General features: G+C 44.4%; 1 protein-coding gene across 1 annotated transcript in view; it reads right to left on the bottom strand.

Annotated features, from left to right (window-relative positions):
- The window catches only part of Prorp (protein only RNase P catalytic subunit), a 98,158-nt gene that overhangs the window by 67,847 nt on the left and 2,631 nt on the right, over positions 1-27,680 (bottom strand). The window contains exons 2-3 of the mRNA XM_021178794.3: positions 26,834-26,881; positions 24,359-24,491 (exon numbers count right to left, since the gene is read on the bottom strand). Of these exons, the coding sequence (XP_021034453.1) occupies positions 24,359-24,491; positions 26,834-26,881 (181 nt within the window). The remainder of the gene's footprint in view (positions 1-24,358; positions 24,492-26,833; positions 26,882-27,680) is intronic.

The raw sequence follows: 27,680 nt of genomic DNA, 5'->3' as shown, positions 1-27,680 counted from the left end.
TAAATAAATAAATCTTAAAAAATTAGTTTGAGATATAATTAATATACCATGACATTTATCCAATTTAAGATACAATTTACAGGGTTTGCAATAACACCATATACTACTATACACATCTACTTTTAAACTATTTGTCCTTGCTAGGAGAAAACAAACAAACAAAAAACTAAACCATACTCATTGGCAATCAGTTCCCTGCCCCCAGCCCCCTATAACCAGCCCCCAACCAGTAACCTACTTTCTGTCTCCCTAATTTTCCTATTCTGAATCATACATACAGAGATTTTAGTAAGTGACTGCTTTCATGGAGAATGGTATTGTCAACGCTTATCCACATGCAGCATAAGTCAACACTTTGACTCTTTCCTGCCACACAGAAGTCCACGTCATGTCTATCATGCTGCCTACCCATCATCAGCTGGGGAGCAAAGCTGGTTCTGCGTCGGGCTACTGAGAAACGATTTCGCTGTGAACACGGGTGTGTAGCTCTGCACGGATGTTCACTTCCATTGCTTCTGGAGTACCTAGGAGTCAATCTGTCAGATAGCACGCTAGTCCTATGCCAGACTATGTCCAAAGTGGCTGTCCTATTTCACTTTTCTAACTGTAACATAGGGTTCCAATTTCTCCACATTCTCACCAGCTATACTGATGTGAAACATTGCATGTATTCACCGGCGTATAAGCAGCTTTTCTTTTTTGCGACATATTGTTTTTTGCTTTGACTTTTAATTTGGTTGGTTCTTTTGGTTGTTGGTGGTAGTTTTGTTGTTGTTTGTTTTTTCTATATTCTACGCTGGATCTCACAATCCCCTTCTCTTAACCTCCTGAGTACTGGGATTACAGGAAAGCATCACCAGGCATCACCCTCAGAACTTCTACTGCCTTTACTCACCTTATGCTTTAAAACTTAATTTAAAATATAACCATAAAGGATTTGTAAATATCGTTTACAGAGGCTATTAACACAAACTTGGGCAGAGATCAGGCAGGTAAAATCAGTACTAACACTGGCTATAAATAAGAATATGTGTGGGGCTGGCCAGATGGTTCAGTGGGTAAGGGTGCTTTCGAGCTGCCTACCCTGACCATTGGAGTTAAAGTTCCAGAATCCACAGGGTGGAAAAGAGAACCGACACTCACTCACAAGTGTTCACGAGCATGCGTATGTGTAGTTGTTAACAGATAACGTTTTAGGGCGTGGCTTTTGATCCTAGAACTTGGGAGGCAAAGGACAGGTTTATGTGGGTTTCAGGCTATGTAGTGAGACCCTATCTCAAAAACAAAACATAAAATGGAGTGGTAGTGTACACCTGTAATTTCAGCACTGTGCAGGTGGAAGGTGAAGATCAGAGATGTAAGGTCGTCCATATGTATAGTCTGAAGACATGAGATCTTTTGGGTTTTGGTGGGGGGGTGGGGCAATTCTATGTAGACCTGGCTGTCCTGGAACCTGCTCTGTATATACCAGGCTGGCCTTGAATTCAGAGTTCTGCCTGCCTCTGCCTCCCCAAATGCTGGGATTAAAGGCATGTGCCATCACCTTCAGCAAGAAATTTTTCTTTCTCTTCTCTTCTCTTCTTTTCTTTTTGGGTTTTTGAGAAAGGGTTTCTCTTTGCAGCTCTGGCTGTCCTGTAACCTCCAACTCAGATACCCACCTGCCGCTGCTTCTCAAGTGCTGGGATTAAAGTTTTTCTTAGAAAAATAATAAGCTGGATATAAAGACATACAGCCTAGAACCTTGGCATTTGGGAGACCAGAAGTTCAAGGTCATCTTCTACTACACAGTGAATCTGAGGGCAGCCTTAGCTATATGACACCCTGTACCCTCAAAAAATGTATGCATTTCTTGAGTTTAAATTAAGAAGAAAAAAAAAAAAGAAACTCTTGCTCATTACTATAAGATTGGAAGTATACAAAATGTAAAATAAACTCTAAAAGAATAAGAGGTTTTGAATTCTTTACCCAATTCACATGAGACAATGGGGCAGAACAGCTGTACTGTTGCTGTTGTAACACAGTAAAGGCAGACCAAGGCATGCAAGCAAGAAACAGGAGTTTAAAAAGGACACATGGAGCCGGGCGTGGTGGCACACGCCTTTAATCCCAGCACTTGGGAGGCAGAGGCAGGCGGATTTCTGAGTTCGAGGCCAGCCTGGTCTACAAAGTGAGTTCCAGGACAGCCAGGGCTATACAGAGAAACCCTGTCTCGAAAAACCAAAAAAAAAAAAAAAAAAAAAAGGACACATGAGCTCCAGAACAAAGGAAAGAGTCCATTCCTAACAAGAGCACCTTAAGCCCCGCATTACAGAACCTGACTCTCGTTACAGTTCTCCTGGTATTATGTGAGGGGAAACCAACACGTTGAGTGAGTGACTTTTCTTGGTAGGTGGAGATGGTAAAATTCTTAATAAACAAATGTTCTAGTCTTAGACCTATAAGCCAGTACTCGATTGGCTATGGTGTGTTCTAGGATAGCCTGGGGAATGTAGTTAATTTTAGGTCAGCCTGAGCTACAGAGTGTAACCCTGTCTTAAAAGCAGCAAACAAGGAAATAAATAAATTATAAGCTCTCTTTTCTCTTTTTCTTTCTTCTGGAGGGCACTGGATCTTCTGGGACTGGAGTTATAGATGGTTGTGAACCACCATGTGGGTGCTGAGGACTGAACCCAAGCCCTCTAGAAGTGCTCACAACTGCTGAGCCATGCCTCAGCCCCCATGACAAGCTTTCTCTTCAATTTAGGATGATAATCCATGGTTTACTTCTGTTCTTAAATTCCGATGCAAATTTCTCTAATTGTCTAGCTAGTGCCATATTCTAGAAGGGCAACGTGGATATAAGAAGATACCAATCAGCACATCCCAAACTTTACAACAGAAAAAGACCAGGTTTTTGTTTTTGTTTTTGTATTCTTTGGACAGGGTCTCTCAATGTAGCCCATGCCATCCTGAAACTCACTCTGTAAACCAGACTGGCCTCAAACTCAACAGAGATTTGCCTGCTTCTGCCTCCTGAATGGAGACCAACGATTTTTTGTTGTTTTTTTGTTTTTTGTTTTGTTTTGTTTTGTTTCGAGACAAGGTTTCTCTGTGTAGCCCTGGATGTCCTGGAACTCACTCTGTAGACCAGGCTGGCCTTGAACTCAGAAATCCGCCTGCCTCTGCCTCCAGAGTGCTGGGATTAAAGGCGTGGGCCACCATGCCCAGCTGAGACCAATGATCTTAATTTGTATCAACGTGCTGCAGGCACAGGATTGTTTAAGAGAAGAAGGAAGGGGACACTGAAGCAACTGGCTTTAGTCATCCTGGACATGGAGACGCAGGGGAACTCCAGCCATTCTGGACACAAAACAAGCAGCTTTCCTAACATGGGAACATCAATAAAAAATATCTTCCCACCTGATGCTTACATTATGTGACTTCTTTCAGACATGGTTCCCAGATAATCCCTAACACTGAGACAGGTACATGAGGAGCTAGACATGAGGTAAGCACGGAAGTCGCAGGTGCCTCTCTTGGTAGCTACAGCTCCTGATGCTCAAAGCGCCCCTTTGTGGCTTTACTTACATCTTGCAGCTGTAGCTGAGGCTCATTCGGCCAAGCAGAGACTCAGGAGCAGGACAGTCTCCAAACTGATAACACAGGTACACCAATGAAGGCCTGCGCACTAGAAGAGCATCTGCATAGTGGCTCGTCTGTAAACTGGATTAGTCCCTTCCGTAAGACAAGAATTGGGGAAAACTTCTACAAATAACAGCACGACTGCCTTAGTGTAGATAAGAAAATAAACCACATATTTGGAAAGTACCATTAGAGCTTGACAGTTAAAACAGAGGCCGGAGAACTTAAGCCTTCCTCAAACCTTATCAAAGTAGAAAGGTTAGAAAGCTCAGACTTACGATGTAATAGGAAGTTGCAAGAGATACTCTAACTGCCCACAGTTGCTTCATTAGCTGTAACTACTACCGTGTGATAGCCCATTGGACCTATAAATAAAAATTTTTATGTGTGTATATTGTCATGCATGTGCAGCTCCATGTGTGCAAATGTGTATGCCTGTACACACATGTGCAGGCCAGGGGACACGCTTGGGCATCATCCTCAGGAAGACAACCGACCTGAGACAGGTCCTTCACTGGCCTGGACCTCACCAAGTAAACAGGCCAGGGGCGGGGATCATCCTGTCTGCCTCCCAGTGCTGATAATGCAGATGCACATCGCTACATCCAGCATTTTTACATAGGTTGAGGAGATGGAACTCAGGCCAACTGAGCCCTTCTGTAACCATGAGACCTTGTAATCCTATCTGAGTTTACTGATTTCAGTAAGATAAGGGGGGAAAAAAGCAAAATGTCCTGCCATAAACACCCTCCCAGATTTTTGTAGTCAGGCGTCAGTAACACATACATGGGACCCCAGCAAGCTGGGAGGTGTTCAATTTGAGGCCAACTTTGGCTATGGTGAGACCCTGACTCAAATAAACCGATTCTGAGGTGTAGCTCAGTGGTAGAGCACTTGCCTGACATATACAGGCCCTGGGTTGGATCCCAGCATCCCTGCCCCCAAATTAAACAAAATTAAAATTACAAAAGCTTACTTGTAAGAAGACAGAAAATGGAGCCCAGTATGGTGGCGCACGCCTTTAATCCTACCACTTGGGAGGCAGAAGCAGGTGGATTTCTGAGTTCAAGGCCAGCCTGGTATACAGAATGAGTTCCAGGACAGCCACAGCTATACTGAGAAACCTTGTCTTGAAAAACAAACCACCACCACCAACAACAACAATAAAACAGTTACTTTACCATCAGCAGAGATTTTTTAGGCAAGAGATAAAGAACTATAGGAAAACAGCAAGCCTATGACAGCTTTCAACTGCTATAACTCAAGGCACTGTCTATATACATCACTGCCACACTACACACAGATAAACCCTACCTAACAACATCCAAAAAGAATTCACAGAGAAGAGTCTGAGACACATCTCAGCGGGCAAAGGCGCTTGCCACCAAGTGTGATGAGCTGATTTCCATCCCCAGAGCTCACACAGTGAAAGAAGAGGATTGTCTTCCAGAAGTCATCCTCGGACCTGTACATGCATGCCAGGGCTCACGAGTGTACCTATGTGTACCTAGTACACATTACATATATGTACACACACACACACATACACATATGAAGTTTTTAATTTCCAAAGAAAAGCAATCATATATGTGGCTATCAAGGTTCTTTTTAATACTCTTTAGAGATTTTTCATTTGTTCTGAAAAAAACTGGCCAAAATCAGCATTTTAATTTCTTCTATGAAAGTGTATGTGGGGTATATGTGCGTGTGTGTGTGTGTGTGTGTGTGCGTGCGTGCGTGCACTTTAGTATGTGATATATGAATGTGTTTTAGCTGTGTGTGCCAATATGTATAGTGTGTGAATGCGTGCACATATCTGCACATGCATGTGGAGGTCAGAAGTTAATGTCACGTGTCTTCTTGGAGCACTGTCCATCTTAATTTGAGATGGGCTCTCTCATTGGGCTTGGAGCTCATCAATTTGGCTTGTCCAGCCAATGAGCTCTAAAGAGCCATCTGCTTCTGTGCCTCACCCATCCTGGGGTTATTGACATGTGCTACACAGCGGGCTTCCACAAAGATCCCGAGGACCCAAACTCAAGTCCCAGGGCTTCATGGCAGGCATTTTATTGATTGAGTCATCTTCCCTGTACCCTCCAAATAACTGGATATTATAAAATTATCATCTTGGTCAGGCACATGATTAGTTGTTAGAGAAGCTATGAAGACTGAAAAAGACTACATTAGAGGGGCTGGGGAGATGGCTCAGCGGTTAAGAGCACTGTCTGCTCTTCCAGAGGTCCTGAGTTCAAATTCAGCAACCACATGGTGGCTCACAACCATCCGTAATGAGATCTGATGCCCTCTTCTGGGGTGTCTGAAGACAGCTACAGTGTACTTACATATAATAAATAAATAAATCTTAAAAAAAAAAAAAGACTACATTAGAAACAAGCCTATCTAGGTTTGCATCTGCTGGACTGTCTGCTATCATATATAACCTTGGCCAATCACCTCACTTTTCTAGGTCTCCAGCTCCTCTGGTGTAAAACAGGGCTATTAATGCCCGCCTCAAAGAGCTGGTGAAAGACTCCAAGAGGAGCCCCTCGCTCAGGCCTTAGGATAATAGCAGACCCCCAAGAACTCACGAGAGACCAAGCTTGATGCAAACCACACAAGGCTTTATTCGGGGAAAGCCAGAGCTCTGGGGACAACTCGTACCCCACACAGGGGTAGAGGAGTCGACCTCAAGGGGAAAGGGGGTCTCAGTTTTTATAGGTCCTTAAGGGGGAAAGGAGAAGGAGGGAAGTAGGGGATTTCCAGATCTAAACAATGTCTATTCTAAAATGATTCCTCAAGAAATGGGTATGGGAGGGAAACAAGGAAGGAGTCAAATGAAGGTACAGCACTCTGGATTGGCCCCGACTATGGTTGCTGGGGAGATTTCCCGACTCTTTCCCAGCAACCAATATAGCAACCAATATCACAAACACCTGGCAGTGAGTTGCAGCAATGGGCACACACCTGGTCAGAACATTGGCAGACACACAAGTTCGAGAAGCGGCCAGAGCATTGTGCGCCTCTATTTTTCTAAATCAGTGAAGCTAGTTCTACTAACAATGAAATCTATTTTGCCAATTTCAGGGCTTCTGTGACCTTTTACATTCTGTCAGGATCTTTCACTGGCATGAAGGTGCAATAAAGCTGCAGCCAGGGAGCTGGCTCAGTGGGGAAGAAGAGGACCTGCTGTATAAACTTGAGGTCTCGAGCTAAGATCCCCAGCACTCAAAAGCACTCAGACACAACAACCACATGCAATCCTGTAACTCCAGAGCTTCTCAGGGGCTGGGGATGGAGGTAGGGTACGGACAGGATTGCTGGGGCTTGCTGGCTGTCAGCCTAGTTTCAGGTTCAATAAGACACCCTGTTACAAGAGAATAAGACATAGGGAGTGGTAAAGCAGGATACCAGACATCCTATTGTGACTTCCACATATATAGGGCAAAGGCACATGAACACATACACATATACATGCAGCGCACACACACACACACACACACACACACACACACACGCACACAAGTAGAATGACTTCATGACAAAAAGTTTATGCTACAAAAGGCCCGTTCAATTGCTTCAAATAACTGCTTGCCAACAAGTACTTATTTGCTCTGTCTTTTAACACAGGCTATTAGAACACCTCTCCCTACTTCCTGTTTCCTGCTGATAACTGAGCTCCTTTGTGTGTACAGGAGTAGATGGATGCCTGCTTCTCTATATATCCATGGCCAACCTGAAACTTCCTATGTAGATCAAGCTGGCCTTGAATTAGCAGAAATCTTGCTTCTGGCCCTGGGTGCAGAGCAACCACACCCAGCTTCTCAGTTATATTTAAGCGCATGCTCACTCTGCATTTCCCTTCTGCCCTCCATACAGACAACCTTTCTAGTCTCCTTTCTTCTTACCAAGGCATACAAGCTTCACTCCCAGTTTCCAGTTTATTCCCGGCTTCATTGAGCTACGCTAGCTCTTTGTTTATAAAGTGTAATTTTGAAGACAGTCGTGTCTTCAAAGGCCATTTAGTTTTAGATGCTCTCATACAAATGAAACAATTATTATCTAATTTTGTTTAATCCTAATTTTAAAAGAAAAGAAAGGAATTCTCCTGCCTGTGTTCTGAGGACTGAGATTATCACCATACCCATGCCTGGTTTTTTGGGTTTTTTGTTCTCCTTTAATGAAAATGCACATACCAAAAAAAGGGGGCGGGTATAGAAAAAAAAGGGGGGTGTGAGTAAAAACCCAAGAAGGAAGAATGTATCAGGGAAACCACACTAAGTTTAACCTGTTAAAATAATTACATAGTAGATCTAAGGCCAGGCCTAGTGGCATATGCAAGTCACACAGCTGGACACCAAGGCAGGAGGATTCTGAATTTGAGATTCAACTGAGTCTATCTTAAATCCTATCTTAAAAAACAAAAAGCACAAATTAAAAAATAAAAATAAAAAGGGACTGGGTGAAAAAGAAAAAGCGGATGGAAGAGATAAGGCTTCCCGGGAACACTGTTAGCTCAATGCTAAGCTTGCACACCTCAGCAGCGGTTCCCGGGCATGTCTTGCTTATACAAACAAATGAACAACTAAAAGACCGACCAGGAGCCGAAAGGTGAGTCAGTCGGCCCAGTAGTAACTGATGACGGTAAGGGAAATTCTATGTCCTGTGACCTCTAACAGAGCTGAAATTGATTTCATTATTCCTGACAAAAATTACTAACTCTCATTACATAACTATTCCTCTGCCATAATTAAGCAAATATGCAAGCTAAGCAATACTTTTCTTTGTTTTGTTTTGTTTTGTTTGTTTGTTTGTTTAGTTTTTTGAGACAGGGTTTCTCTGTAGCCCTGGCTGTCCTGGAACTCACTCTGTAGACCAGGCTGCCCTCAAACTCAGAAATCCACCTGCCTCTGCCTCCTGAGTGCTGGGATGAAAGGTGTGCGCCACCATGCCCGGCTAGCAATACTTTTCTAACCTCAAAATAACCCAGTGTAGGGAACAGATCCAGGTTTGACCCCTGCCTTCACCGCTTAGACTGTAGGATGTTGGTGAATGAGTAACCTTTCTGAGCCTCAGTTTCCCTCCCTATAAAGGAAATACTTCTAGAAAGTTGTTACTAACATGGCACAGCTAAATGGACAGCAGCTTTGACCAAGTCTAACACTGCTTATGTGCTGTATGAGTAACAGTATTTGTGGTATATCTACAAAGTTCCAAGTATTCAGGAGACTACAGGAGGTGCGACTCCCTCGAGGAGTTTCTAGTATCATTGAAGCAAGAACAAATACTGACATGAAAAACTACAAACTCAACAACAAGAACAGAGTTCTTGTCACAGGATCAATAAGGAAGCAAGTGAAGACTTCAGACGTCCAGAAAGATATGGGAGCAGAGATAGAATACAGTTACTAAGGGGTTAGATAGGGCGGGGTTAGGAGGGTAGGGGAGAGGAGGGGATACAGGGAGGGAAAACTAACACTAAAGAGCCTCTGGAAAAGCTATATGGAAACCCAATACTGTAGAAACTTCATGGAATATATATATACATATATATGGAGTTACCCCATAACGGGGAAAATAGACTAGATACCACAGGCTTTTATATAAAAGCCCCAGTAGTAAGAATGGATCACTTCTTTTGTGTGTTGTTAGCCAAAGTGGTCCCATAGATCCCCAAACATTACAGGATGTTGCTATTGCTCTTAGTTACCCTCCAAAATTTCTTTTAAGACCCTATTGTAGCAGAGACCACTAACTTGAGTGGGTGCTGACCTGAGCTCTCTACTGGCTAGCTTTTGTAGAGATGGAAGGGAGCATGCATGTTAGTGCATGAAAAAGTAATCATTCATTTCGCTCAACTCTGAACCCTTCAAACTGCAGTAACAACCTGCCTGTGATGTGCCTACTTGAATAGAGACATCAACTACCTTCTTACTTAATTTAAGGACAACACCATGAGATAGAACCCATAGCCAGAACCGTTAAGGAGGCCAAGAACCAGAGGATAAATAGTCATATGCCCTTGGGAAGAGCCCTTTACTATAATTGTGCTAAATGGACACAGCACTAACATGATTCTAATGACTTATTGCTATACACAGAGACCAGTGTATCTCACAGCTCACTAAGCTTCTTTCAGTGTATGTCAACTAAGACAGAGACCGGCACCTGGTCAACTCGCAGAGAATAGGAGACTTTAGATAGAGTGCTCATCTCTAAATGGGACATCTCATTCCCCTCCCCTCACATCTCAGGAATCTTTGTGGAAGAGAGGGTGGAAAGACTGCAGGCATCAGAGGTGATGTGTGACTATAAATGTTTTCCAGACACAGCGGGTACTTGTGCATTTGAACTCATAATGACGGTGACAGCACACACGGACCCTCGCAGTTCAGTGGGAATGAAGTCCCACCCCACCGAGGAGATGCTAGCACTTGGTAGCTGTTGGGAGAAGGGTCAGTTTTCTTTAATTGTATGATACCTGGTTCACAGACCCCATACCCAAAAGTTGTTGGGCAACATAAATTGGATTTCATGGTGCAGTGGATCAAGGAGGAGCTAGGGGGTGGAGCTGTTCAAAATACATTGTGCAAATTTCTCAAATAATTAATAAAAATATTAGTTTAAAAAAATCAAGGAAGAAGACAGAAAAGGCACTTAAGAAAGCCTCGAAGATTTGGAGCTAAGAACACATTTGTGGAGGGAGTGGGACACTAAGAAGTAGCCCAGAGCTGCTGGGTACTGGCTGAAGCAGGTGTTTGGAGAGGAGAGGTTAAGAGTCAGAACCTGAAACATAGGCTAAGCTAGGAAAGGTTTCCTTTAGCATAGGTGTGGGAAACTGCATAAGATTTTTGGACAAAGGATGATATGATTAAGTCAGTGTTCTGAAAGACCAATATGGCAATAGAAGGGGAAAAAAGATGTTAGAAGGGAACCATATACACAAGTGAGACAGGAAGTGGGGTGCACACTGAGCTGACACTAAAGGCCTAGACAGAGCTCGTGCAAATGCAACAGGAGAGGCCAGTGTGAGAAACGATGCAAAAATCACATTAGTGACAAAGTCAAGATTTAGAAAGGAGACAAAATTAGCCTTAATCCTTTTGGTCCAGAATGCAGATAAGGAGGGAATAACAAAGGAAAGCCAAAGGAGGCTTGAGAAATACAGAGGAGGAAGCATTTATAAAGCACTTGGTTTTGCTTGCTTGCTTGTTTGTCTGATAGTCTTGCCATGTAACTTAGGTTGACCTAGATCGCCCATGTAGACCCTTGAGCTCACAGAGATCTGCCTTTCTCTGCCTTTACAATGCTAGGGTTAAAGTCACATACAGCCATGCCCAGCAAGCATGTACCAGGAGAACCTATTTGTTTATTTACTGAGGGTCAGCCTTTCTAGTCCAAGTTGACCTTGACCTCTTCATCCCCCTGCCTCATCTTTTGAACAGCAAGCTGAGATTAGAGAGTACGCTACCATCCCAGCATCCAAAATATATTTTTGGAAAAATGAACAAATGTGCCTCAAGATATTGGCAGAGACTGTCAGGAAGGTATTAACTTTGACTAGACCCTTCAGCTTGAGTCAGATAGTTCCTGTGGACACGTCACACTCAGCTCCTCTGACTGCCCCTGGCCACTCTACCTAGTCAGGGCCTTACGTTTTTCCTGAAATACATCCCTGCCAGCTGTTCTCATTGCAGAGACTCGCATTTATACAACGGGAACCTGCAAAGGAAGGCCAGGCCAGCGGTTCTGTTAACCTGTCAGGATGAGATTGTTCCATTCTAGGTCCAAAGCAACAAACAGCGACTCACTCACGTTACAGCAGTGGGCCATTAAGTGCTGGTTGCTGCAACAACTTCAACTATCTGTAGATTCAAATCATCTGTGCACAGCTACGACTGGCATAAACGTAACTCGGTAACAACCAAACAAACCTACTGCTTAACCAGCCACACAAGTCAGCTTAGCACATTCCACTCTTGCAATTATAAAATCTCCAAATGAAAAGCCAGGGCTCCTGAGGGCCGGAAATCACATTTCACTTCCCTGCAGCTGTCCCACAGCTCAGGCCCACGCAAGAGCCTAGAGGAAATGCGCCTGGAGACATTATTAACAAAGGATGGAAATCCCCGCACCTCACACTTCCCAATTAGCACCGTTAGGACACAGGCTCTCAGGCTCCATTTCCCTGCATGGAAGCCTCCTCACCCAGAGCCACTCTGCAGCTCACACCAGCGCAAAAACCACGGCAGAGCAGCTGCCGGATTACCGATGTCCGGATCGCTGCACTAGCTATCCGTTTCACTGTGCCATGGAGTCAGGTTATTGGTTTTTTATGGTTGCTTTTTAGGTTAATAACTTTTGTCAGTCAAAAGCAATGCGATGCAATAGGAAACCTGCCTAGGGCCCACTCAGAGCTAGATGAGCTGTGCTACTCTACCCCACTCAGAAATGGAATCTCACTGGTTTAAAAACAGAAAAAGGGCTGGGCCGTGGTGGCCCATGCCTTTAATCCCAGCACTTGGGAGGCAGAAGCAAGTGGATTTCTGAGTTCGAGGCCAGCCTGAGTTAAGTGAGTTCCAGGACAGCCAGGGCTACACAGAGAAACCCTGTCTCGAAAAACCAAAAAAGAAAGAAAGAAAAGAGAAAGGAACACACTACCACTGTACGGTGACATGACACTTTCCTAGGTTTGGGGATGCCTTGGTTGAGACACAGCCTTACTATGTGACTCTGGCTGGCCTGGAACTCAGAGATCCACCTGCCTCTGCCTCTGGGATTAAAAGCATTTGCAGCCACACCCAGCAAATTTCATTATTTTCTAAATATTTGCTTAAAGAAGACTTTCTCTCTTCAGTGATGACCCGAATTGTTTTCATCTTACAATGAGTGTAAGTATACAGTTTTAACTAAGGGAGGATGCTACAGAAGGGTGTTGCTCTGCGAGGAATGCACTGTTTTAAAACCTCCCTCCATAACTTTTACCTGCAAGTGCATGTGTATTTGTTTAAGACAGCAGTTCTTCCTCTGTCTCTGTGTGCAGGGCGTATAGATGTGTGTGTATGTGTGTGTGATATGTATGTATGTGCACCAGCATGTAGAGGCCAGATGTTGCCAGTGGACGTCTCTTTCTCAATCATTTCCTACTTTATTATTATTATTATATCACTACATTTATTTATTGATTTATTTATTGTGTGTGTGTGTGGTTGTGTATACAGTGTGTGTATTCACATGCTTAGTAAGTGTGTGTGTAGCGGTGAGACGACAAGTTTGGGAGATGGTTTCTCCACCTATGGAGGTCCTCAGGACTAAACCCACCACCTCAGTTTTTGAGGCAGGGTCTGTAGCTGCACCTGGAGCTCTCAGGCTCAGCTCTGCTGGCCGCCCAGTGAGCTCCTATGACCCACCTGTCTCCCCCTCCCTAGAACTGGGATTACAGATGTGTGCCTCTGTTCAGCATCTGCATGGTGACACGGAACTGAACTCAGGGCTTCAGACCGCAAAATGTCGATTAAAAAAAAATTTGTAATGACAATCTAAATCATATACAAGAGAGAGAATAATAAATTCCCATGAGCCTATAAACTCACTTGACCTGAGAACGCACGCCGACTTTGTGTTGTATATAACCCCATCTACACCATCCCCTATTTTCAGCTTATTTTCTTTATTTACTTATTTATTGAAGCAAGGTCATGTAGCCTAGGCTGACCTGAGACTCACTATGTAGCCCAGGCTGCTCTTCAACCCATGATCAATCCTCCCGCCTTAGCCTTTTGTGTGCTAGGAGTACACCTGTGAAACACCACAATATCCTACTCAACTCTCTGTCTCTCCCTGTCTCTCTCTGTCTCTGTCTCTCTCTCTCTCTCTAGCTACTGAAATTCTTAATTCTCTTCAAGTCCTTCAGAACAGTCACCTACAGCTAAAGCTCAAGTCGGAGGCATCACATACTCTGCTCTGTATGTAAAAACTTCACATTTCCTAAAGGAAGGCCAAAGGTTTTCAATAGAGCTTTGTACAGCGGACACATGCTGAGGATCTGCTGTGCCTTTCTTGTCTTGCAACCTGACTGCAACAGCGCACAGCCAAATCACAGCTTCCCGTGTTCTAACTGCAACTCTGCTGCGTGGGGTGCTGGCCGCAGTGACATCGTCTTACCAGACAAAGAAGCTCCCTGGCAACAGGAAACCTTAACATCCAAGAGCCCCAAAGGGGCCTCTCCGGTCCCTGGTCCAGGCTTCTCTACGTAAAGATCAGGAAAGCAGAAATGAGAGGAGCAAGGTAGCTTTTCCGTGATTATAGAGAATCTGGGGGTGGAGAGACGGCAATGGCAGCATGATTAAGACCTCTCCTAGAAGACTCTTTGATTCTGAACAACACCTGTAGCTCCAGCAGGGGGACAACACCTCTGCCTCTTCTGACACCTGCACTCGTGTTCACATTCCCACAGACATACACATTATTTACATTTTTAAAAATTTGTTAAATAAGCTGATATTTACTCATTTACCTGTTCATTTATTCATTCGCCCATCCGTGTCTGTAAGGCAGGACCTCCTGTAGGCCAGCCTGGCTTTGAGCTCACCCTGTAGCAGAGGATGACCTTGAACTCCTGCCTTTACTTCCAAAGCTCGAGGATTCCACAGTGCATGAGCCACCAGACTTTTTATTAAATCTTAATCTCTTAAAGCAAAGATAATCCAATGTGGAAATTGCCAGAAATACAGTGCATAGTTAACATGTATTAAATAAAGAAAATATCTTATTAAATTCTCTAGCAATGCAGTAACGCCTAAACATGACTTTATCCCTTGGCTTTTGGCATTCCAACCACGTACCTTCTAGTCCAGCACTCCTCTCAGATCTGCCCCTAAAACATTCTCCATATCTAAAAACCACCAATGTAACTCTAAAAGAGCCAAGCACACTCCTGACCCTGTAAAGCAGAATTCAGGGATGCATTAAAAAGAAAGTACAAAAAAGTGCACTGTTTCAAATTGAATCTTATAAAAGAGGTTGGACTCTAGTTGGTGAAATTCCAGAAAAGGGGGCTGGGGAAATGACTCAGCGGCTCAGAGCACCAGCTGTTGTCTAGAGGACCCAGGTTCAATCCCCAGCACCCACACAGAGGCTGGTAAGTATCTGTAGCTCACGGGCCAGGGAATCCCAGTGTCCTCTATGTGGTGCATAGACATACATGTATAACATAAAATAAAACCTGCAAAAACCCAGCAAAAACCAAACGAGGAAAAAAATGAAGAGCAAGCCGGGCGTGGTGGCGCACGCCTTTGATCCCAGCACTTGGGAGGCAGAGGCAGTTGGATTTCTGAGTTCGAGGCCAGCCTGGTCTACAAAGTGAGTTCCAGGACAGCCAGGGCTACACAGAGAAACCCTGTCTCAAAAAAAGAAGAAGAAAAAGAAGAAGAAGAAGAAGAAGAAGAAGAAGAAGAAGAAGAAGAAGAAGAAGAAGTAGTAGTAGTAGTAGTGCAGAATTAGGGAAGGAATTCCCAGAAAGGCAGGCAGGCAGCAAGCAGGCAGGCAGATAGGCAGCAAGCAGGCCTTCACAAGGAATGCTCATACGAGAGTGTTTCCATGAATGTATCGGAGTGAAGGCTGCCACCACGAGGAGTGACTGTTCTCCTTTAAGTTTCAGCCTGCCTGTATTCACTAATCTTCCCCGTCACTCCACCTTTCTAACTACACTCCTTTCCATGACACACTTGGATACCCAGGGATCACATGTCTACCTTCAGGTTTTCAGTTGTGAGTGGAAGAAGAAAGAAAGTGGGTAAGTTCAGTGAATGACTGTCACAGGTGCATGGCGCAAAATGTCCCTTGGTTATTAAAAACAAGTCGGGCTGGAGAGATGGCTCAGCGGTTAAGAGCACTGACTGCTCTTCCAGAGGTCCTGGGTTCAATTCCCAGCAACCACATGGTGGCTCATGACCATCTGTAATGGGATCTGATGCCCTCTTCTGGTGTGTCTGAAGACAACTATGGTGTACTCCTATACATAAACAACAACAACAAAAAAACCAAGTCGTTCATGCATGGGCATCATACACCATACACTTAGAATTTATCACATTTTTCTTTTAAAAAAATCTGGGAACCACATGATTTAATTTAAAAACAGAAAGATTCACAGTCATCTATAAGATGAAACACAGGGCCCCCAATGGAGAAGCTAGAGAAAGCACCCAAGGAACTGAAGGAGTCTGCAACCCTATAGGTAGAACAACAATATGAACTAACCAGTACCCCCAGAGTTCATGTCTCTAGCTACATATGTAGCAGAAGATGGCGTAGTCGGCCATCACTGGGAAGAGAGGCCCCTTAGTATTGCAAACTTTATATGCCCCAGTAGAGGGGAAAGCCAGAGCCAAGAAGTGGGAGTGGGTGGTAGGGGAGCAGGGTGGAAGGAGGGTATAGGGAACTTTCGGAATAACATTTGAAATGTATATAAAAGAAATATCTAATAAAAAATAAATAGAAACAGAAAGATCTTTAAACGCAAAAGAGAAAGTTCTAGAGACTGATGAGGAGTTGAATTTAGATCATCTACAGTGTCCAGCTGGGATCTCTGGCCTGTAACTTAAAACAATTAAAAGTAACCCACTGGGCTTTCGAGATGGCTCAGCGGTTAAGAGCATTGACTGCTCTTCTGAAGGCCTGAGTTCAAATCCCAGCAATCACATGATGGCTCACAACCACCTGTAATGAGATCTGACGCCCTCTTCTGATGTCTGAAGTCAGCTACAGTGTACTTACATATAATAATAAATAAATATTTGGGCCTGAGCAAGTGGAGCCGACTGGAGCAACCTGGGTTGACTGGAGCATCAGAGGTCCTAAATTCAATTCCCAACAACCATGTGGAGGCTCACAACCACCTGTACAGCTTCAGTGTACTCACATACATAAAATACATAAATCTTTAAAGCCAACCTGGTCTACATAAGAGTTTCAGCTCAACCAGAGCTGGCTGTCAGCTCTTTCATTAAAACGGTATTTGCTGCTCATGCAGAGGTGTTGCAGGATATTTAGTCACATTGTGAACCCCAAGATTGTGTTATTTACTGGGGAAAAAAGCAAACCATTGTGATGTGGTTCAGCCTTAGCACACACCTTTAATCCAAGGTTTCCGCCTGAATATTGTAAACAGGGTTAAGTAAAGTGAACCACAGGTCAAGAGGCAAACAGCTGACAGGAAGTAAACATAAGAAAGTCATAGAGGCCGGGCATGGTGGCGCACACCTTTAATCCCAGCACTCGGGAGGCAGAGGCAGGTGGATTTCTGAGTTCGAGGCCAGCCTGGTCTACAAAGTGAGTTCCAGGACAGCCAGGGCTATACAGAGAAACCCTGTCTCGAAAAACCAAAAAAAAAAAAAAAAAAAAGAAAGTCATAGAGACTAAGAGGGAGTCAGAAGGACAGAGAGATACACAGGAAGTAGAAGGGAGGGACATTCGGTTTGAAGGGTTTTTTTTTTTTTTTAAAGATTTATTTATTTATTATATGTAAGTATACTGTAGCTGTCTTCAGACACTCCAGAAGAGGGCGCCAGATCTCATTACAGATGGTTGTGAGCCACCATGTGGTTGCTGGGATTTGAACTCTGGACCTTTGTTAGAGCAGTCGGGTGCTCTTACCCACTGAGCCATCTCACCAGCCCTGAAGGGTTTTTGAGAGGCATGAGAGAAGGGAATTCCTTATGGGTCACTGGCTGAGTAGGAAGGTGAGCTGAGTGCTTTCTCTACCTCTCTGAGCTCACAGGCTTCACCCCAGCATCTGGCTCCCGGGTTTTCATTGATAAAATCAAACAATTGAGATTTTTGTTAAAAAAAAAAAAGAGGTGAGTTCAGCTCCTGGTATCCACAAGATGGGTCTCAACCTCCTGTAACTCCAGTTTCAAGTGATCTGATGCCCTCTTCTGTCGTCTGCAGATACCAGGCATGCAAGCAGTGCACAGACATATACTCACATACATATTAAAAATGAATAAATAAAGGTGATATTGGAAAGCACAGAAACCCACATCTCTCGAACAGCCAAATTCAAAGCTAAAAAGGTATAGCCTGCGCTGACGCCTTTAATTCCAGCACCCGGGAAGCAGAGGCAGGCGGATTTCTAAGTTCAAGGCCAGCCTGGTCTACAAAGTGAGTTCCAGGACAGCCAGGGCTACACAGAGAAACTCTTGTCTCGAAAAACAAAAACAAAAAAAGAATATCAGTACTCCTTAACTGAAAACAAAACGGAGGTCACCAGTCAGTTTGAGAAACTTGCAAATCTTTTCAACAGGATTGACTTACCCTGGAATTTATACGGTACTCTATTGCCACCTGGTGGCCATATTGTCTAAGAACTACAAACAAATATTTAAAACAGGAAGTGGCTCACACTTAAAATTCTGCCTGTTGGAGAGGTGAGGCTGGCAGCTTGCCATGAGTTCAAAGCCAGACTGGGCTAAGAGTTAATATTAGGCAACCCGAGCTAAGAATCAAATTTGTGCTCAGTGAAGTGGTGCACACCTTTAATCGCAGCACTTGGGGGTTTGGGAGGGAATGATGAATCTCTGTGAATTCGAAGCCAGCCTGCTCTACACAGTGAGTTCCAGGATAGCCAAGGCTATGCAGAGACCTTGTCTTAAAACAAGCAAGCAAGCAAACAACAACAACAAAACCAACCCAATTGGGGGTTGGGGTGGGCTGGTAAATCCCTTTAATCCCAGAACTAGGGAGGCAGAGACATGTAGATCTCTGAGTTCAAAGCCAGTCTTAGTCTACACAGTGAGTTCCAGGACAGCCAGGGCTGTATAGAAAAACCTTGCTTGGATGGATAAAGAAATAAATATAACAACAATAAACAAACAAAACAGAATACTGCTGTGTCTCACAATGAATTAACTAAGAACAGAAAAACTGGAAAGCTGCCTTCTTTGCTCGTCTTTAGAGATGTTTCCTTCCCCCACAGAGAGCTGCTATGCAGTAAGGTTTATCAAAATCCCTCCCCAGCTGCACTTGAAAGTCAGCCGGGAGCTCTGGAAACCAAGCACCTGGAGCCTCCAAGCCAGCGGGTTAAGTTAGGATTGTTAGGGCAGGGAGGAGATGGAGGGGAGAATACAGAGTGTTTAGGAGTGGACGGTGTCTGAAGCTGGAACCCGGGGCCTGGGAGACTCCTGCCTGGGGTCTTCAGATGCAGCCTGGCAATACCTTGATTTCACGCTTCTAGTGTCCAGTCTGTGAGACAATAATCTCTGTCATCTTAAGTCATCAGTCCAAAGTCAATGGGCAGTCATGGGAAATTTACATAACGTGAACTTTTATTTTATATATTATCTCTGTGTGTGTGTGTGTGTGTGTGTGTGTGTGTGTGTGTGTGTACATGAGTGCAGGCAGGTGCATGCCACACACGGGTGTGAAACTGGAGGACAACTTTCAGAATTTGGTTTCTCCTTCCACTGTAGTTTTAGGTCTTGGACTCAGGTTGTCTGGCTTACAAAGCAAGCACATATGTCCAAACTCACCATGCCAAACACTCTATGTGGCGTTTCTTCTGTGCTGAACACAGTCTAGTAAAGTTATACTTAAAAGAGAGAGTCTGGAGCTGGAGAGGTGGCTCATCAGATAAGCGAGCATCCACAACAGCCTTACTTCAGCTCCAGGGGATGCGATGCCCTCTTCTGGCCTCTGTGGGCCCAGCAGTCACATATGCACAACATCCCAGCTCTACCACACGCACAGGCATACAAGTGAGCAAAAATAAAAATAAACCTTCATAAATGAATTAAAAATAGAAATGTCCTGGGGGCGGGGCTCAAATATCAGTGATGTTTGAGACACTCCTGCACTGTTTGACCAGGGACTAGGGAGAACAGGAACTTCAGTAGAAAGTCCAGCTCCTTTATTTTTGTTTTGAACATTTATATTATTTTGAACAAAAAGTACTATTTGAGGGAAACACATAAGTCCAAAACAGCTTCAATAATGCCTGTTTCAGGTGCTTGTAGAGGTCAGAGGGCACCATAATCATTTATTTTATGTATATGAGTACAATTTCACTGTCTTCAGACACACCAGAAGAGGGCATCAGATCCTATTACAGATGGCTATGAGCCACCCTGTGGTTGCTGGGAATTGAACTCAGGACCTCTGGAAGAGCAGTCAGTGCTCTTAACTACTGAGCCCCTAGCACTCTCTAGCCATGAAAAACTCATCTCTTTTTTATTTTTAAGAAAGCATTTCAAAAGCAGATTTATACTGAATGTGTTCATTATGCTGCGGTAACCAGGCTGAACTTGGCCCTGATGGTACAGCCTAACTTGCTATTCCTGTGGCCATCGGTGACCACCCTCATCCCCACTCTCTGCTCACACCATCACAATTCACCTGTCTTTTCTGTTCCCATAGCTAGATGGTCCAGGACTTCACAATGGCTTTTTGTGACAGATCGATGCCATTAGTAACATGCCCTCCAGCCCCTGCTGCGGCACCAGAGCCATACTCTGATGCATCGTTTCACAAATAGCCCAAACTTCCAGGACGTTAACTCTTCAAGTTCCCTAAGGCCACCGTCATTTTTCTTCCCTTTAAATGAGCAATTTGCTTCCTGCACTTCAGAGAAACTAGAAGTCTGAACAAAAGCACCAAGTTCTTTATCTCATCTATCCACCCAGCTTACCCATCACCTTTAATTCCTCCCTTTGGGCTCAGAACGAGTTGGTTTCACTCTTATTCAGCAGAAGTGCTTTAAACCCACTCCTGCCTTACCTATCCTGCAGAAATCAAATCCCGAATCAATACAGCCATGTATCCAAACCACAGCTATTTTTATCCTGAGCTTCCTGACTTCGAGTTGCTAGTATCCTTGTGAAGTTTTTGGGGTTTGTGGTTATAACGGGGCTGAGAGTTATGATGAAGTTCCAAGAAAAAAAAAAAGCTGTACCGACATCCAACATTCTAAATGGCCGACTGACTGATTGGAACTCCAATGATTATGGAAAGTAAGAATGTTGAAGGTCCAGGGATGAATTATTATCTTGGGTTATATTCAGCCTCTAAACAGCTATTTATTGCCCACTTCTGTATGTGACCTAACATCCTTGTGACCATTAGGTAAATACTTTTGGAAACAAACACTTAGCTTCCAGCAGCCCAAAGGCTAAGAATGTCATCAGGGCATCTGAGGCCTTTAACAGAGATCTCCCCACTTCACCGTAGCCTGCCTGTGTGATATTGCCACCATAGAATTTTCTAAGTATCTTGACTTAGGATTTTTTCTTTTGTTCCTACAAAAGTGTAATGAAACTGTTACCACATTGGAACATGGAATTCGGGGCAATTGAATCTGTGAGACCGTGAAAGGCAGCCTGTTCTCTGGTTGAGTTAAGTTTAAACCCTGGAGACGCAGCAGATTAATCTGCAAGGGACAGAAGGCCTGTTTGCCATGCTCCCTGACACTAGGCTCCTGACACAAGGCCCCAGCTCCATAGTTCTGTGGCCATCAGTCACATAGGCTGTCTGGACTCCACCCCCACAGTTACCTGGCAACAGTCAGGTATGCTCCTCCCCACAGTTACCTGGCAACAGTCAGGTATGCTCCACCCCCACAGTTACCTGGCAACAGTCAGGTATGCTCCTCCCCACAGTTACCTGGCAACAGTCAGGTATGCTCCTCCCCACAGTTACCTGGCAACAGTCAGGTATGCTCCTCCCCACAGTTACCTGGCAAGGTAGCCCAGCCCACTATAAAAGGAGCTACTTGCCCCTTCCTGGCTCTCTTACCTCTTATTCTCTTGCTCTTACTCTTGCCTCTCTCCCTTCGTCTTCCTCTCCCTTCCCCCTTCTCTCCACGTGACCTTCTCTACTCTCTGCCTTTCCACAATAAATGCCTTAAAAGCATGGACTATCTCTTTTCATCAGATCCACCTTGCTGGAGCAATGGAGCAGGTTTCCCTCTAACAAGCCGCATGTCTAACCTCCCGCCGGAAAGCCTCCCTGTGCTGCCACCAACCCATGCCACCAACCCAAGCCGTCTGCCGAGCTAGCCGCACTAGCCAGACTCTCTTCTCCCTGCGGTAACCTGTCAGAGCTCTCCTTCCTGCCCTTTTTCCTTCAGCCCCCAGGCCAGAGTCCACCAGAAGGTCCCCAATCTGTGCTCAGCTCTTCTGCAACATACCGTGCGTCTGGGATGTCCGAGAGCGAGAACCTGTCATTCCTGGCCTCCGTGTGGCCCAGGGACCCCAGAACTGGCTCTTCTGTGGTACCCAGTGGTCTGTGGTACCTGAGAGTCGGAGCCAGACTCCGGCAGTTCCGTGGGGACCCTAGACTGTGCCCTTTCCTCATCCCTGGAGTGGTATCCCATGGCTACTCACAGTCCAATGCCTGCCCAGCAGTTCCATGGGGTCTGTGGTCCAGACTCCCTGAGTCCCAGTGACCCTAGCTCCCAGCGGACATGGGACCCCATTTTTTGTCCCACATGAATCTACATTCCAAGCCACAGTCACTCATAATTGATTCCAGAGTAAACTACAACACTCCCTCTAAAATGAGAGCTGCATTTTTTTCATTGACAGTAATTATTAAATATGGTAGCTATCACCTTTTAATAGTGTAAGTCTCTTATACTACAAGAATTAGGATGCAAGGGGGAAAGATACCAATAAAGAGCCAAGGAAAAAATTGTCTCCAACATCTATGAATAGAATCAGCTGCTCTGTGAGTTGGGCTGATTAAATACATCAAATCCTTTTGCTATCTGCCGCACTGTCTGGAATCTGGAGCTAACAGTATCCAAGGGGAAGATTTCATTTGAGTTCACATCAGCACAGAAAAATGAACAACTCTTCCTTCTATTCATTTAGAGTAAGTATTTAATAAAATGAATGCTAGCACTGTGGAGCCACTGGTGGTGTTAAAACAAAGAATCCAATGAGAGGAGGTCCACAGCTGGGGTAGGAGCACCTTAGGGGGAAGAGGCTGGGATAGGAATGGACAGGGGTCAGAAGAGACAGGAACTGGCTTGAAGGGGCTCCCACTAGCCAAGTCAGGGAAAATCAACATAATGATAGCAATTCCTAACAGAGAGAGGGGGGGGGGGGGGATGAGAGAGAGTCCTTATACATTTGCATTGGTGACAAAAAAAAAAAAGAGGGAAAATATTTCATACAACATAGCGTTAGTTACTAGATGTGGAATAAGGACAAAAGCCTCTCTCTGCAATGTCAACAATGTCATCCTTTCCACGATGCTAAACACTTGGTAAAAGGTTAACAGGTGACACTATCAGCAGGGTCTCAGGAGTAACCTCACAGGTTACTCACTAGCCAGAAATGGGGAAAGGCAGGCAGGTTTCTGTGAGTTCGAGGCCAGTCTGGTCTACAGTTCCAGGGCAGCCAGAGCTACACAAAGAAACCCTGTAGAATTTGCTGAAAATAGTACTCAGAGGAAAAAGTAAGCATCCAGCAGTGGGACGGTGAACCATGCCAGGAAGCTTGGTGGGTAGAGTGGGTTGAGACCCTGGAAACTCACACCTGAGACTGTAGGCACCTCCCTGCTCCCTGACAAATCCCTGGTCACACAGGTCCAGAACAGAGTACTCCATGGTAATGAGGTACCTAGAGGCCCTGAGGATTTAGCCAATAAGCTTCCCTTCCCAGAAATTCCTCCCTGCAAAAGGTAAATACCTTTAATCCCAGGCCCACCCTGAGAATGGTATGCATCCATTTTCCACAATAAACAGTTTAGAACCATGCACTGTCTCTTTCATCAAGATTCGGATGGGCAGCATGGAGGGGGTCTTCGACTGACTACCGTGCTCCAGCCTAAGGCCCCCGCAGAAGGCCGCCCTGTGCTCTCAGCCCACAACTGCAGCCAAGCTAAGAACAATCACCGCTGAGCTAAGCTTCAGCTGGCCCCTCCCTCCGCCCCCACTCAGGGTTAGCCGCTATCCTCAGCCCGCTTCCCCGAAGCCCAGCACCCAGCACCGCCTAGCGGTGGTGGCTCGGGATAAGCACAGTGAAACCCCCCATGTTTCACCTCCCAAGAAGCCGTGCCTTGTAACAGGGCAAAGCATGGGGCTGGAGAGATGGCTTAGTGGTTAAGAGCACCAACTGCTCTTCCAGAGGTCCTGAGTTCAATTCCTAGCAACCACATGGTGGCATGGACCCACACCCAACTATTTGGGCATGGAAATTATAGTTAGATAGAATCAGACTGGCTTCGATAGATTGTAATATATTTTAGTTTATTCTACGAAACTCTAAAATTAACCTGTGGAAGACATGATTATAACCCTGGGCTAAATCTAGCCTACTGTCTAGCCTACTGCAGGGGCAGGGTGTGTGTGTGTGTGTGCAGAGTGTGTGTGCCCATGTAAGCACGTGTAGAGGCCAGAGGAAAACTAGTGGAGTCTTCCTTCCTCACTCTCCACTTTAAATCTCGAGACAGGCCCTCTCACTGAACCTTGAGTGTTAGGCACCTACACTCTGGTCCTCGAGCTGGCATAGAAAGCACTTCACCCACTGAGCCACCTTCCCAGTCCTCTGGAACGGTCACAATCAGTCATTTATATACTGCCCACTGCTGGTTTAACTATAACGAAACCAAAACGTTACAAGAGACTTGCATGGCTCACAGAGCCCCAGATATTTGCCCTTTGGCTTTTACAAAAAAACAAAAATGCTGGCCTCCCCTCCAGACAAGCAATCTAAGGGCACAGTGAAGCCGTCAGACTCACCTGAGGTGTCGTCTTCTTGTACTGGTCGCCGCCATCTATCACATCCCTCATGATTTTTTCCTTCAGAAACTCATACTCTTCTGGACTCAGATGAATAGACTCTATGGTTCTGCCACAGCCTGAGCACTGGCCACTGTAATTGCAATGTTTTGTATTAAATAATGTCTTAGAAAATAAATTTTTTCCTAAAATGAGTAATTCCAAAGCACAAGAAAATGGAAATGTAATATATATATATATATATATATACCTTTGTAATCACATTTATTTGATTTTTTTTTATAAACCTGAAGATATCATCTATCAGTATGCCAGAAAACTCAAGAGAGAGGATCTCTAGGCATCTAGATAAAAAATTAAAAAAATTTTCTACAAAGGCATTTTATGTATATACATATATGCATAATATATATATACACATTTATGTATATATACACATATATGTATGTGTGGGTATATATATATAATATATATATGCATGCTTTACACTCTTGGAAGAACCATACGTACATTTATGTATATATACACATATATGTGTGTGTGTGTGTGTGTGTGTGTGTATGCATGCTTTACACTCTTGGAAGAACCATAGGGGCTTCAAAATTGGCTCAGTGGGTAAGGGTGTCTGCAGTTGTTGTAATTTGGTTCTAATGCTTTTTGTGTTAACTCTGCTCCCAAAATTACATGGGAACCACACGTCCACCTGTAAGACGCTGAGGGTCCCTAGCCCCAGTTGGCTTTGATTGGTGAAATAAAGTTGCCAGCGGCCAATGGCTGGGCAGGGAGACAAAGGTGGGACTTTAGATTTCCTGGGCAAGGGAGTACAGGGAAGAAGGGTTTGGAGAAAGACCACGATGACAAGAATCGGGGTAGAGTGGCCCACTCGATTCTGATCGGTTCTGGGGTAGCAAAAATGAAGTAGACACTTTAGAAAGTAATAACAGAAGAATATCGGAGGAGAGAGTGTGTTGGCTGGCGTTGAGCTGCTTACGGCATATTAAAAATAAGGCTGTGTGTGTGTGTGTGTCTTTCATTCATGAATCCAAAACAATTGGGCGGGTGTAGAGGAGGTGTGAGCACCATCGGAGGAGTTTAAAGTGGATTGATGTATCACGAATACAGTGGTCGAGCCTGGCAGCCTTATTTCAATCCCAGTGATGGACACGGTGGAAGGACAGAACGGAGTTCCTGAAAGCTGTCCACTGACCTTCACACAGAATAAAGTGAAAATCTAAAGTCTGAAAGCTGTCCACTGACCTTCACACAGAATAAAGTGAAAATCTAAAGTCTGGAGTTTTTTTCATTTTGTTTTTGTTTTTTAAAGAAAAAGTCTTAGGGCTTTCTCTCCTTCCATCTTTGTCTTGTTTCTTCATGATGCCAACAGAGGTTGCTAATACAATGAACCAACTGACGGGGTGGGAACAGAATAGTCTGCTGTTTTTTCTATGTTTTAGATCTGGGAATGATCACGCCACATGCCTGTAAGGGTCCCAACAATTTTCCCAGCTCTGTCACAGTTAGAATCTGACAACGCAAGAGCAGCCTGATGAGGACTTGTGTTTACCATCACCCACCCCCACCCCCCAGCCTTCCAGCACTGTCAGAGCTCTTGAGAGCATCAGCCAAGATGAACTCACACACACCACTGTGGTGATGGCAGGCACCAGATGAAACTTTTAAAGTAATTCCCAGAACACAACTGGTCTGCAGTCTAGAGGCAAACACCACTAAGGTGTAACACAAACCAGGAAAAATGTTCCGAACACCCCAAAGTCTCTGCCTACATGACTGGAATCCCAACACTTTGAAGGTTAAGGCTTTTTGTATGTTTGAAACAGCCTGGGCTACAAATCAAGACCCTCAAAACAACAACAGTGATGGTTTACACTCTCAGGAAATTTAATTATAAATTCTTGATTATCCTATCCTTAAGATGTTCTTAAACATTTTTTTTTATTACTGGAAGCTCCCCTCCCCTTCGAAGTTTTTATTTGGGGGATGGGGTGTAGAGGAGAGTTTGTTGTTGTTTTTGATTTTTTGAGACAGGGTTTCTCCTTTGAGACAGTTTGAGACAAGGCTGGTCTCAAACTCATAGAAATCTGTCTGATGCCTTCTGAGTGCTGGGATTCAAGAGGTATACCATACCACCAGCACCACCACCAGCAGCAAGCAGCAGCAGCACCTGGTTTTAAGATTTATTTTTCTAATTATATGTTTATGTGAGTGTGTATGGGTACATGCGTGTGAGTGCAGGTACAGGCAGAAGCCAGAAGAGGGCAGAAGATCCCCTAAAACTAGAACTGCAGGCAGTTGTGAGCCACCAGATGAGCGCTAGGAACTGAACCACATCTTATGGAAGAGTAAAACAGCTTTAACCTCGGCGTCATCTCTCCAACCTTTCCTGTTTTTAAGTCAATGCCAACAGAACTTACTATATCAGAATCAGACATATTAGAGACAAATAAAAGTCTTTACCTTTTCTGAATTGTGGTGAACTGTCCTTTCCATTGTCTTCCAGGAATACTACAAAAAAAAAAAAAAAAAAAGATTACAAAACCAAATTATTGACAAGTTAAAAATTCCCGCTGAACCCACTGTACAGACATTCTGTAAGGAAGAATATGAGAAGTTCAGCATACTTTCTATGATTGCTTTCTTACTCTTTCAATAAGTATGTTAAGATAATCAAACATGTTCTGTAAACATGATATATGATAAAAAGAGAGAAAAGAAAGAACATTTAGCAAATGACCTGAAATAAAATAAGGGTCAAGAAAAGAGACTAAAAGACTGAAGCAGCCAGGCAGTGGTGGCCCACGCCTTTAATCTTAGCGCTTAGGAGGCAGAGGCAGAGGCAGAGGAGGCAGAGGAGGCAGAGGAGGCAGAGGAGGCAGAGGAGGCAGAGGAGGCAGAGGAGGCAGAGGCAGGCCGATCTTTGTGAGTTTAAAGCCAGCCTGGTCTACAAACCATGTCCAGGACAGCCAGGGCTTCTTGGAAATACACACACACACACACACACACACACACAGAGAGAGAGAGAGAGAGAGAGAGAGAGAGAGAGAGAGAGAGAGAGAGAGAAGCAGTAGATATTTATGTGGTTAATAACATGAGTCAAAGCAATAGCCAAAGAAGACAAGACGCAAAATAAAATGGAAGGCTGGTTCTCCATCTAATGCTTGAGTATCAGGATCTGCCCCATCCATTCTAACCACTGTAAGTGATGAAACACAGGGACTACAGCCTACCTACTGCACATTATTTCAGTTACTAACTTTGAAAATAAGGATATGATCATCCGGTAAAGTACTTGCTGCACAAGCAA

The sequence above is a fragment of the Mus caroli genome, unplaced genomic scaffold (genome assembly GCF_978045245.1).
Source record: "Mus caroli unplaced genomic scaffold, Mus_caroli_1 scaffold_14, whole genome shotgun sequence".
Classification (NCBI taxonomy): domain Eukaryota; kingdom Metazoa; phylum Chordata; class Mammalia; order Rodentia; family Muridae; genus Mus; species Mus caroli.
This window is presented reverse-complemented; position numbering and strand designations above follow the sequence as displayed.